Below are 13,608 nucleotides of genomic sequence, written 5' to 3'. Positions count from 1 at the left end.
ACAGAAAGGTGTTAACATGGGGGCCCACGGATATTGTTTGGGCAATAAGGCAAAACACAAAGACCACTATCAACGAATACATTTTCCTTAAGTCCGAGAGAGCCCTTCTCCTCAGTTCCTTCTGTAACACATTTTCAGTATGTTCAATGTATCCATCGAGATTGCCCCTTCGGTTTCACAGCCATGGGAGTGGTCAGTAACACCTGATATGGTCCTGTCCACTGAGGTCAGAGTTTTCCTCAATCACAGTTCTTGATTAGGACAAAATTCCCAGGTTCTATGGTGGGATAGTCACTCCTCTCTGTGGGGTAGTTCTCTTCCTTGTAAGCCTGTCATACCTGTGAATGTAATGCTTGGAAAATTTTGGTTAGTTGGCATAAATATTTCCCAATCTCTTCCCTTCATATATGCATATCCAATTTTGCTGGTAGACTTTCTGGGAGCAATGGTACACAAGGCCTTAGTTCCCAGGGTGTCTTCATGGGCCATCCGGAAATGATTTCAGCTGGTGACAACCCTGTTTTCCCCTGTGGGGTGACCCTCATGTGGAATCAGGCTAATGGTAGGACCTTCAACCAAGTGAGTCCAGTCTCCACTGTTAGTCTGGCCAGTTTACTCTTCAGAGTGCCATTGGCTCTTTCCACTCTGCCAGCGGCCCGTGGGTGGTGTACATCGTGGAATTGTTGCTTGATAGCTAGTTCGTTTGGTACCCCTTCGTATACTTTCACCACAAAGTGTGGGCCATTGTGAGAGCTCAGCATCTCTGGCAGGCCATACTTGGGAATTATTTCCCATGATAATAACTTCACAACAGACATAGTAGTATTATTGGTAGTTGGAATAGCTTCAATGCATCTACTAAACACATCTATAATATCTAAGCAGTATCTATAGCAATGTACTCTAGGCAATTCAATAAAATCAACTTGTAGACACCTGGCAAGGGACTCGTACCCAGTGTGCAGGGTACAGGTTACCAACCATTCCCTCCTTTCAGGTGTGTCAAATCATGTATATGATCGACCAATATTGGTAAAAACTGTGTAGGAACACAAACCTGTCCCGCTGGAGTAATACAAATAACTAGGTTGGGTTCTTTCTAGCACCCCATCTGGGACCACAATTTGCGCTGCTGCTCAGAGATGTCCCCATGAAAAGTATGTACCTCCCATGTCTGGCAAACCTGTTCTGCTTATGACACAGAGGGTTGCCTGATGGGAACCCGAGGAGACTACAACTACTAGGATTGTGCCACACTTTTCGCTGTCTCATCCGCTAAAGCATTGCATTTAGTGACTCAGTCAACATGTGGGTGTGGGCCGCTCTTTAAATAACAGCCAAAGCTCGAGGTAGCTGTAGAGCGGTGAGTAAGTTGTTTACAAAGGTGACATTACTAATGGGGTGGCCAGAGGAAGACAGGAATCCCCATGTTCCCAGAGAGCCCCGTAGTCATGTACAATTCCAAATGCATAACGGGAGTCTGTGTGAACGTTCCCACTTTAGTCTGTTGCTGGGATACAGGCACGAGTCAGAGCAAACAGCTCAGCCTTCTGGGCGGAGACAGCTGCTTCAAAAGAGGCCTTCTCAATTACTTCACTGTATGTCACTATTGTATAGTCAGAATATCGTTTTCCTGCTGGATCCACAAAAGAGCTTCCATCCTCAAGGAACGTTACCTCAGGCTAGAGGGGGTTTTGAGGAAGGGATGGGAGAGTCTGTCCTTCTTTCACGGTGATCCAGACAGGGGGCAGTTGGTGCAGTCAAATTCATTGCCTGAAATTGAGCAGAGATTGTGTGCAATGTCTTGGGTTCAGTCAATTTTAAAAGAGAGTCTTACCAGATGTCCCATCTTCACCTCAATGTCCTTCCAGTATCGGAGTTGGCCCACGGCCAAGTCTTGCCAGTCTCCCTTGCTGCTGGAGGCTTGTTTCCTCAGGGTGAAGGCAAGGAACTCTGGGCTCTTTGACTTGAACCCAGGGCAAACCCTAACGATGGTACGGGGAGCCACCAGTCCTGTCTGCCACCAAAGGAAATCCGGAAATCGGCCAGTAATGTGCTGCCCTCTTTTCCTTAATCCTGTCCAATCACCATGACTGGGAACTTCTCTCGCTCGAGGGGTGCATAATATTGGCTTTCCTCAATGAGCACCCCCTAGTGTCATAGCACAGAATCACATGAGGGTCGGCCGCTGACGGAAGGGGTTCAAACGCGGTGGAGTCCAGATTAAGTGCCCACTACTGGGGATTCGGAAAATGGGGAAGCTGTCGGTTGGTCACTAGTCCCAGGGTGATGCCCTTATCTGTGGCTCCACTCCTCCTGTCCTCCACAATCAGCTCCTTTGTTTTTGTGATAATGAGGGAGAGTTTGTTTTCTTGACACCAGTCAGATATTGTTCAGACCTCAGACAGAGTCAGCAATCAAATGGTTGAGCATGGTGCGATGAATGTGCTGAGCTGTGTATAGCACAATGCAAGAAGCATTGTAGGAAAGCCAGATGAGCTCAGGACAGGGAATTATGATATTGTGGCCATTATAGGGGCTTGGTTGCACCCAACAGTCTGAGGGATTTAGAGGAACAAATTTGCAGAGCGGTCACAGACCATGCCAAGAAACAAAGGTTGAGATTGTAAGCGATTTTAACTTTCCATATATTGACTGGGACTCCCATACTGTAAAAGGACTAGATGGGGTAAAGTTTGTCAACTGTGCCCTTAATTGGTACGTAAAATTCCCGATGTAGAAGTGTGCAATAAGCTGTTAGGCAATGACCAGGGCTGGTGACAGAAATTAGTGTTCATAATGCCATGAAATTCAAAATAAAGATGAAAAAAGAGAGGTCTGGACCATGGGTTGAGATTCTAAATTGGAGAGAGGTCAATTTTGATGGTATCAGAAAGGATCTGACAAGTGTGGATTGGGACATGCTGTTTTCTGACAAAGGAGTACTTTGTAAGTGGGAGGCCTTCAGAAGTGAAATTTTGAGGGTGTAGAGACTTTATGTGCCTAACAATGTAACAGTTGAAACGTAACTGGTGCAGGGAATCTTGGCTTTCTGGCTATATTGAAGCCCCGGATATTTTGTTCCTTTAAATGCCTCAGACTTTTGGGTGCAACCAAGACTCATTAATCATCATCCATGCCCTGAGCTCATCTGAACATTTTCATTGTCTTCTGTTGGTTTCTAGCTTCCCAATAGATTTTGCTCTTTTGTTTGCCCTCTCTTTGGCTTTTATGTTGGCTTTAGCTTCTCAATTCAACTATGGTTATGTCCTCCTGGTTTCCAATGCTTTCACTTCCTTGGGATATGTCGATCACTCAGCTCCTGAATTGCTCCCAGAAATTCCAGCCATTGCTGCTCCCAAACAAGTTTTCCCTTCCAAACAAGTTTGTCCAGCTTCTCTGTCATAGAATAATGGAGACATTCAAAATGGAAACAGGCCATTTGGCCCATCTAGTCAATGCCAAAAAAACATTTAAGCTGTCTATTGCAACTAACTGCACCGAGACCATCGCCCTCCATACACCTACCATCCAGGCTTCCATCAAAACCTCTTTGAAATGGTGAAACCGAGCTCGTATTCACCACTTGTGCTGACATGTCATTGCACTCTCACGACCATTTCAGTAAAGAGCTTTTCCATATGTTCCCATTAAATTTTCACCTTCCCCACTTACCCATGACCTCTGGTTGCCATCCCACCCAACCTCAGTGGAAAAAGCTGCTTGCATTTACCCTATAACCTCATAATCTTGTATACTTCTGACAATTTCCCAAAGCTATGTGTAATTTCCTTGTTTATGTTTAGAGCCTTTTTTACGTGTATAGGATGATGAGGGACATTGATCATGTGGATAGGCAGAGGTTTATTCCCAGGGCTGAAATGGCTAACACGAAGGGGCATAGTTTTATGGTGCTTAGAAATAGATACCAAGAGGATGTCAGGGGTAAGATTTTTACCCAGAGAGTGGTGGGTGCATGGAATGTGTGAGAGTATTTCAGTTACTGTGGGGCCAGGAGCCCGTGCTGCTCAGTGGGAAGAGGGAACAATACCAATGGCGAGAGTCAAACTGAGCCAGGTCACAGATTGGAGATGGGAGAGATGCCCCATTCTTATAGAGACAGGAAGAGCATCAGAGAGTTTGATGGTCATTCCAGATACCAGCACTGTGCCCAGTTAGAAGATGATCTCTCTCTCCAACTTGGGTTGAACTTCACTGTAAGAGTGTGTTGCCAGATCACACCTTGACAACTCAAGTGATCTCATATGAAAAGTTGCCCCACACACATTGATGGATTTTATAAATCTTTTTACAGGCTAAAAACAAGGAATTTATCTACGGGAATTTCGAACACAACATGCCAATTTTGCTGTCTCTGTCCAGATATTTAAGAAGTGGAGCAAGGGATTCACTCGATCATCCTTCCTGCTCAGGCTGTGGGGAGGGATTCACTTGGTCATCTGACCGACTGGCAAAGCGGAAATTTTACACGGGGAGAGGCCGTTCATTTGCTCAGACTGTGAGAATGGATTCAGTGGGTCTTCTCAACTGAATGTACATCAGCAAGTTCACACTGGACAAGGCCATTCACCTGTTCTGTGAGTGAGAAGGGATTCAGTCGTCTTCCCACCTGCGGACACACCAGTCAGTTCACACTGGGCAGAGGCTGGTCATCTGCTGAATTTGTGGGGAAGGATTCACTCGGTCATCTGACTTCATGGATCACCAGCGAGTTCACACTGAGGAGAGGCCGTTCACCTGCTCGGAATGTGGGAAGGGATTCACCTACTCATCCCAACTGAAGATACATCAGCGAATTCACACTGGAGAGAGGCCATTCACCTGCTCAGACTGTGGGAAGGGATTCACACAATTAGCTGGCCTACAAGCACACCAGTCTGTTCACACTGGGGAGAGGCCGTTCACCTGCTCAGACTGTGGGAAGGGATTCACTTCGTCATCTCAACTGAAGGTACATCAGCGAGTTCACACTGGGGAGAGGCCTTTCAACTGCTCAGACTGTGGAAAGGGATTCACACAGTTAGCTAACCTACAAGCACACCAGTCAGTTCACACTGGGGAGAGGCCGTTCTCTTGCTTAGACTGTGGGAAGGGATTCAATTCATCATCTAAACTGAAAGTACATCAGCTAGTTCACACTGGGGAGAGGCCATTCACCTGCTCAGACTGTGGGAAGGGATTCACACAGTTAGCTAACCTACAAGCACACCAGTCAGTTCACACTGGAGAGTGGCCGTTCAACTGCTTAGAATGTGGGAAGGGGTTCATTCGGTCATCTCAACTGAAGGTACATCAGTCAGTTCACTCTGGAGAGAGGCCATTCACCTGCTCAAACTGTGGGAAGGGTTTCACTTTGTCATCTCAACTGAAGGTACATCAGCGAGTTCACACTGGGGAGAGGCCGTTCACCTGCTCAGACTGTGGGAAGGGATTCACACAGTTATCTGGCCTGCAAGCACACCAGTCAGTTCACACTGGCGAGAGGCCGTTCAACTGCTCAGACTGTGGTAAGGGATTCACACAGTTATCTAGCCTGCAAGCACACCATTCAGTTCACACTGGCGAGAGGCCATTCACCTGCTCAGTCTGTGGGAAGGGATTCACTCTATCATCTTGCCTACTGACACACCAGTCAGTTCACACTGGAGAGTGGGCATTCACCTGCTCAGACTGTGGGAAGGGATTCACTCGGTCATCTCAACTGAAGGTACATCAGCGAGTTCACACTGGGGAGAGGCCATTCACCTGCTTGGACTGTGGGAAGGGATTCACTTCGTCATCTCAACTGAAAGTCCATCAGCGAGTTCACACTGGGGAGAGGCCGTTCACTTGCTCAGACTGTGGGAAGGGATTCACTCAGTTAGCTACTCTACAAGCACACCATTTAGTTCACACTGGGGAGAGGCCATTCAACTGCTCAGACTGTGGGAAGGGATTCACTCGGTCATCTCAATTGAAGGTACATCAGCGAGTACACACTGGGGAGAGGCCATTCACCTGCTCAGACTGTGGGAAGGGATTCACACAGTTAGCTGGCCTACAAGCACACCAGTCAGTTCACACTGGGGAGAGGCCGTTCACCTGCATATTCTGTGGGAAGGGATTCACTCAATCATCTCAATTGAAGGTACATGAGCGAATTCACACAGGTGAGAGGCCATTCACCTTCTCAGACTGTGGGAAGGGATTCACTCGGTCATCTCGCCTACTGACACACCAGTCAGTTCACACTGGAGAGAGACCGTTAACCTCCTGTTAATGTGGGAATGTATTCACTCAGTCGTCTAACCTTATGTAACTCTCACTCCGGCTAGCAGCTTAATATAGGGGGTGATAGCCCCCTAGCTCAGCCAAATGTGTGTGGATGCTGTGCCGCGTCCCCTGTTACAAATCAATACCCCAAAATAACGAACAGTACATAAGATGTGATTCATAATTCTTACTTTGACTAAAGGGTTAGTAAAGTAAAAAAAAAGGGCCCACTCTCCCCATTTGTAGCTTCTCATCTCTCCACAGCAAAAGCCCATGAAATTCTCTCATTCAGACTCACAAGAAAGAACATTTCTGTCATTGGATAGCCCAGCACTCCAAAACCCTGTTATCTCTAGTTGTATCCTAAACATTGCTGCTGCAGAGAAACCACTACCTCAGCAGTGAAACATTACAGAGAGGTCATTACATTAGCAGTGAAACCTTACAGTGTGTTACACTTACAACACACTACCGGATTCACACAGGGGAGAAAGTTTCAATAAGCTTCATGCTGGATATTTGTCCATCACCATTGCTGAATGCTATTTTGAGAGTGATTGTAAGTGTTGAACTCTGCAATTATTGCTGCTGCTCACCACACCCAGTTCTGCACCCTGGTCACTGGGCATGGGAGGAGTTTCTTCTGCTGCATATTCACTTTTAATGGGACTAGATCTGTGACAAATGAATCAGTTCTATCTTAAGCACTGTCTCTGTTACTTAGTGAATTTATAACACACCTAGTGTACAGTAGAGAGTCAACTCAGGCCGGCTGAACCCTGCCAGTGATTCTGTTCCACAACAGATCTTTCAAATCCTCCCCTGTTGTTCACCTCTCACTCTCCCTGGGATGAGGTCCAAATAGTCATCACTCTGTGGGTGAATATGTTTCCCTTGAATTTCTTGCAGACTGAAGAAGTCGAGCTGACTGCGCATCTGTCTGAGATGTTCTTTGCCCCTCTAATCTCTGGGCTGAGGAAGAATGACATTGGGAGTTAACCTCCTTAATCACGACTCATGTCCACATTATGGGTCACTTTCCCCACTTCTAAAATGTTGTTAGCGAACACCACTGTCCTCTAAAGACTGAAAGCAGAGTGGGAAGTCATCAATTGCATTTTCAATGAAGCTGGGTCAGAAACCAGAGGGAGGTCTGCACAGAGCAGAATTTGGGGCCCTGGACGATGTTCGGGGTAAGAACGTATGATGAGGAGAGGGGATTCAGCAACAGGGCATGTCAACGAATGACATTTGGAAGCAGATTGACAGAGAAAGTAATTAGGTTATCTGACTGACGACACAAACACTACCTGTGGTGAGGTGTTCCACTGGTTGAGGAACATGTGTGTTAGGAATGGTTTTATCTATTGGGGGAGTTATTCCTGCTTGTTTATCCTGTAATATTATAACCAGATGGATTGACCTATCTGAAATAATGTATTGATGATCATATAATTTGCAAGATTTTGGCTCTAAAACTGGATCAGGCTTGAATTTATGGTGTTTTCATGAGGTGATGGAGGGCATTCATGAGTTTGTATTTTAAAGCAAGATTTTGGTGAAAGATATTTGCCACTTGATTGTACCTGCGTAAGTAATCAGATTGAGTTAAGCTGCTGCAGGATCCTAGAATGTGTTGGACTGTGTCTGGTTTCTCTTGGACTTTTCTGCACTTACTGCTTTGTTTGTTTGTATTTCATGAAGTTTCGATTTGTTTTACTTTTGTTACCCACCTCGTCCTGTATTTCCGCAAGGAACTCCTCTGTTTCTGGGAAGAAGTCTCCAACTCTCAGTCAGGTGCTCGATGCTTCCTTGTCACCATCTCGTCTGCTCAGATCATTGGGATGTCTCCCATGGAGGGTCATACACATTTCACTGGTTAATGTTTTCATCCAGAGTGATGATTTATTTTTCTGAGCCAGCTTGTCATTTAAGTTTTATGGTCTGTATTTCTTATCATAATTGCATATACACACATGGAGTCAGTTCAGTTCCTCAGCCATATCCTTATCTCCATTTACAATTTCTCCAACATCATTTTCGTTCGGTCCTATATCTACCTCACCTGTTTTTTTACTCCTTATATACTTGAAAAAGATTTTAGTATCCTTTTTGATATTATTTGCTATCTTTCTTTCATAGTTCTTCTTTTCTCTATTAATGACCATACTTTTCTTTCGTAAGTTTTTAAAAAAAACTTCCCAATCCTCTGTCTTCACACTAAGTTTTGCTTCCTTGTATGCCCTCTGCTTTGCTTTTACTTTGGCTTTGACTTCTCTTGTCAGCCACGGTTACATACTTTATCCATTCGAAAACTTAGTTTTCTTTGGAATATATCTGTCTTGCACTTTCCTCACTTCTCGCATAAACTCCAGCCACTGCTGCTCTGCCGTCCTCCCTGCTAGTGTCCCTTTCCAGTCAACCTTGGCCAGTTCCTCTCTCATGCTACTGTAATTTCCTTTACTCCACTGAAATACTGACACATCTGATTTTGGCTTCTCTTTCTCAAATTTCACAGTGTACTCAATCATGTTGTCATCACTAAGGGTTCCTTCACTTCCATCTCTCTAATTACCTCTGTTTCATCACACAATACCCAATCCAGTACAGCCGATCCCCTAGTGGGCTCAACAACAAGCTGTTCTAAAAAGCCATCTCATAGACATTCTAGAAATTCTCTCTCTTGAGATCCAGTGCAGAACTGATTTTCCCAATCCACTCTTCCAGTAGCGATCTGATTTTCCCAATGATTTTCCTTGCTTTTGACCCCCTGTCAAAAGTTCTGCTAATGTGAATAGATCAGCGAGTAAAAGACAACCTGATTTCCAAAAGGCATAAAGTTAGAGATGACACATTTCTTTAATATTTAAGCAAGATTACATTTTTATTTCAATCTATTACAGTTTCAAAATAACAAAAAAAGGAAAAGGGCCAGAAGCAAATGTTTGGGCGCCCTACATTTTCAGTAGCACCCCCTTTGGCAAGTATCACAGCTTGCAGACACTTTTTGTAGCCAGCCAAGAGTCTTTCAATTCTTGTTTGGGCAAATTTCTGGGTTCGGACATTAGTAGCAATGTACTAACTGTGGAAATTACAAACCACAATATTATTAGAATCACAGAGCCAAGCAGCAATGAAACAGGCCTATCAGCCCTTCTAGTCAATGCTGACCTGTTTTTGTTGTTACTGCCCATTTCCAGCTACCTGCATCAGAGCCTCCATACACCTCCCACCCACGTCCTCACCCAAATCCCTCTTTAGTGTCTAAATCAAACCCACATCCTCCACTTCCACTGGCAGCTCATTCCACACTCTCACCAACCTCTTCACCAAAGTGAAGAATTCCCCTTCAGATTCCCTGAAAATAATTCACTTTCACATGGGACTTATGTGAAATGTCAGGATGAGAGAGTGGACGGGGCAGAGAGGGAAGACAGTAAAGGGAGGGGTGGTTGAATGTGGAGAGGGAAACAGAGCGGAGTGTTAAAACTTAATATTTTTTGAGAAAAATTAATCGTTTTAACTTGCTGCAAACCTACTCTCCATATCCTGTATATTCTTAACCAGATTACTGATCCAGATGACAAGTAGCAATGGTTGATGTTCAAAGTAAATTTTATTATCAGAGTACATAACTTTTATATAGTCAGATACCACATAAAACCATGAGATATCTTTTCCTACAAGAATACTTAGCAAATCTTTAGAATAGTAACATGATCGATGAAAGATCAAGTAGAGCACAGAATTCAACCAACTATGCAAATCCAAATATAATTAAATATCAATGAATAATGAGAGCAATGGGGTGTAACCCTGAGGAACCTCATTGGGCTCGGGCCTCAAGTCCAATAAACAGCCTCCCACCATCACTCTCTGCTTCCTACCATCAAGACAACTGTGCATCCAGTTAACCAGCTCTCCCTGGACCCCATGTGATCTAACTTTCGACAGCAACTTACCATGCTGAACCGTATGAAAGAACTCACTGATGCCCATATCGGCCACGATCCTGGGACAGAGATGTCACCGATCAGAGGGCATGGATTTAAGCAGAGGATGAAGTGGTTCAGAGGGATCTGAGGAGGAGATTTCTCACTCAGAGGGTAGCTGAAATCTGGAACTCACTGCCCGAGGTGGTGGTGGAGGCAGGTCCCTTCACAACATTTACGAAGAGGATGAGCATTGAAACTGCCGAGATACAGTCGGCTGTGAACCAAGTGCTGATGAATGGGACCAGTGTAGACAGTGAGTGGATGGTCAGAACAGGTATGGCCGGCCAAAGGCCTGTTTCTGATCTGTGTGATCCACCACTCCGGACATGCTTAATTACCGATGGTGGCACCGCAAGGCATTGATTTCAAAACTCCACACCCCTCTCCAACCTGAAATAATCCAGACTGAACCCCTTTGTCACCACTGTGAGTGTCAGTTTCAGTCAAGGTAATATAGAGATTGATCACTTCTGCTAAATAACTGGCAATTGATGAAGTTCCTGTGTCTTCCATTAATGTTGCTGCCTTTCAGCAAAACTAACCCTCTCACTGTGTCAGAATCAGTGATTAAATCCCGCACCAAACACTGTGCTTTCAACCCTGCACTTGAACCATCTCACTGAGGTTCTGTAGACACAAACCCTGCCCTCTGCACATGTGATCACATCTCCCCTGCTTCTGACATTTCAAATACCCTCAGAATGGTATTCCCACAGCTGGTTCCACCTGTTGGTGTGTCCTCTTTCCTCCACCTCCAGGGAAGCTGCATCTCCACACAAACTCCTCACTTGAGACGACTGTCTATACCCGTGACAAAGGAAATAACATCTCTGTCACTCTATTCCAGCTGCTACCACCATAAAAGCATAAAAGCCAGGACCAACAGGCTCTGGGACAGCTTCTTTCACCAGGCCATCAGACTGATGAACTGACGCTGACTTGAATGTACTCTATATTACATTGTCTGTTTTAATTATTATAAACTCTTATAAATTACAATGATTGCACTTTGCACATTTAGATGGAGACATACTCCTCATGAATGTATGAAATAAAGTCAATTCAATTCAATTCCTGATTCTGTGCCTGACCTGCTCGCCTCTGGGTATCCTCCGTCAACAAGCTTCTTCCTCAGTCACCTTCTGTGAGTTCACACAAACAAAAAATAAATAAATAAAATGATCTATTAGACAGCTCCTGTACCCCTTTACCCCTGAACATGTTCTTCTGTTAAAACTCTGTCCTGAGCCCCTTCCCGATTCCCTTTCCCTTTCAGACTCCCGATATGCCAGCATATCCGAATTCACTGTAAGGACATTTATACCTCACAGGAGGATGTAGAAACCCGTGTCCCCTGATTCAAGGGTCACTGACACACCCTCCCCCTTCCCAATCTGCACTCGCAGCCCATGACGGAGACAGCTGTCCTGGACTCTGGGGCTCTGTAACACACAATCTTGTAACTCATAATCCTGTGAACAGCAAGTTAGACAGTCATTAATATGAAGAGAGAATTGTTTCCTGAAAGGACACGCGAGCTAAGCTGTCTGATCCAGTACACCAGATCATCTCTTGTTTACAACTTAGTTTGTCTTGGTACCCTCCTCCCTCTATCACGGAATGTCCAATCATCCCACTTTCTCGCAACAGAACCCAACACGCTTACAACCCCACTCCCACGCTCCACTGATAACCTCTACCCACACACACGGACAGATCCCCTTCACCCCTTGGAGAACCACAAGGAATTGATCCCACAGCCCGGGCTCGGTCGCAAAGTTAAAACCGGGGCTGAGGAGTGCCTGGAGCCCACAGCCACCCGACAGAGCTTGGGCCAGGCCCTTTCTCACTGCTACCGGCCCCCGATTTACACAAACCCGACATCGGCCCCGGCTCACCGCCGCTCGGAGTTGCGAGGCTTAGTGTCGGCAGCGCGCCTGCGCGTCTCCCTCTGCTCAAGACACTGGCCGGGGGTCCCCACAGCGCCACCACTGGCCGGAGCCGGAGGGACAGTGCAGAGAGCTCGGCCGTTCGGCTGTTTCACGGGGACACGCCGAACTCTCCATCAACTCCATCCAGCTGGAATGTAATGACCAACAAATATAATTCCTGTCAGCGATTAGCCGTCTGAGTGATTCGATGACTTTTAGAGGAAGGGGTATCCATGGTCCACATTGTCAGGCTGTTAGTTTACCAGGATACAAAGACGCTGCCTGAGGAACTCAGTGGGTCGGGCAGCATCTGTGGAGGGAAATGGACCGTCAACATTTCGGGCCGAGACCCTCCCTCTGGACTGAGAGTAGACGGGAAATAGTCAGAGAAAAGAGGAGAGGGGTGGGGATGGGGCAAGAGCTGGGGAGTGAGAGGTGGATCCAGGTGAGGGGGGAGGTGGAAGGTGGAAATAGTGACAAGGGTGGGAAGTAAGTGGTTGGACCAACACGGTGCTGCAGAAGATGGAAATTAATTCCACAGAGGATTAACAAAGAGGTTAGAGAGTATTTGTTATAAAGCGTGCAATGAAGATGCACCAGACTAATCCCTGGAGTGGTGGGGTCATCATATGAAGAAAGATCAAATGCGATAACTCTTTCATTTAGAGAAGCGAGGACTGAAAGGTGAACACATTGAAATGCGCAACATCATTACCGGTTGAACCAGGGATCCCAGTCTCTGAAACATGGATGGACTGAACGGGACTGAGATGAGGGGAAATGTCTCCACTCTGAGGGTGGTGAATGTTTGTAAATCCCCACCACAGAGGGTGGTGAAGACTCAGTGATCGTCCTCACATAAAACAGAGAAAAGCAGATGTGTGGAGACCGAGGGGAATCGAGGAAAAGAGGATCGGGCAGAAGTTTGTGGCTAAGAAGGGAGAGCAGCCGCCATTTTGTTGATGGTTAGAAGGGCTGAATGGCCTCCTGCTGCTGTTTCTCACTTAATGATTCAGTGTTCCTGATCAGTGAGGCCGGAGGAATGTGAATAGAAATTAGTGTTTACTGACATAGACTGATTTAAATGAAACCTGCACATTTCCGGTTTGGGTCTGAGTTCAGTTTCTGACTGGGATGGGAATCGAAACTCTAACTCTGAGCGCTCTGTGACTTGGGGCTGGAGGGAACGGGACCGGGGAATATATGGTGGGAAAAACTAAATACGTATCTGGTTTAAATTTGGAAATAATATAGGGAAATAATAAAATAATGTGGAAAATGTGGCGGTGGGAAGGGCAGGGTGTGAAGGGCGAGGAACAGTCAACGGGTGACGTGAGAGACCCTCCACTGGTCACGTGATCCCGTTTTACCGCAGATCGGAAGCAACTTCGGGTTTGTTTCCGAGGCCC

General features: G+C 45.9%; 1 protein-coding gene across 1 annotated transcript; it reads left to right on the top strand.

Moving 5' to 3' along the window:
* The first annotated feature begins 495 nt into the window (after window positions 1-495).
* LOC132389020 (gastrula zinc finger protein XlCGF26.1-like) lies at window positions 496-11,259 on the top strand. Its single transcript, XM_059961437.1, has 3 exons — window positions 496-562; window positions 4,989-5,308; window positions 5,393-11,259. Exons 1-3 carry the CDS (start codon window positions 496-498, stop codon window positions 6,278-6,280), a joined length of 1,275 nt encoding a protein of 424 aa, XP_059817420.1. The 3' UTR covers window positions 6,281-11,259.
* Window positions 11,260-13,608: the final 2,349 nt, after the last annotated feature.

Source organism: Hypanus sabinus, unplaced genomic scaffold, assembly GCF_030144855.1.
Source record: "Hypanus sabinus isolate sHypSab1 unplaced genomic scaffold, sHypSab1.hap1 scaffold_460, whole genome shotgun sequence".
NCBI lineage: Eukaryota > Metazoa > Chordata > Chondrichthyes > Myliobatiformes > Dasyatidae > Hypanus > Hypanus sabinus.
This window is presented reverse-complemented; position numbering and strand designations above follow the sequence as displayed.

What these genes read in the sequence shown, in the direction of transcription:
- LOC132389020 (XM_059961437.1), top strand. Translation starts at nt 496, where the DNA reads ATGATTTCAGCTGGTGACAACCCTGTTTTCCCCTGTGGGGTGACCCTC. An exon ending in CATGTGGAATCAGGCTAATG is followed by an intron (nt 563 to 4,988) that starts GTAGGACCTTCA and finishes ATCAGCGAGTTC; the next exon opens with ACACTGGGGAGAGGCCTTTC. An exon ending in TTCGGTCATCTCAACTGAAG is followed by an intron (nt 5,309 to 5,392) that starts GTACATCAGTCA and finishes TCTCAACTGAAG; the next exon opens with GTACATCAGCGAGTTCACAC.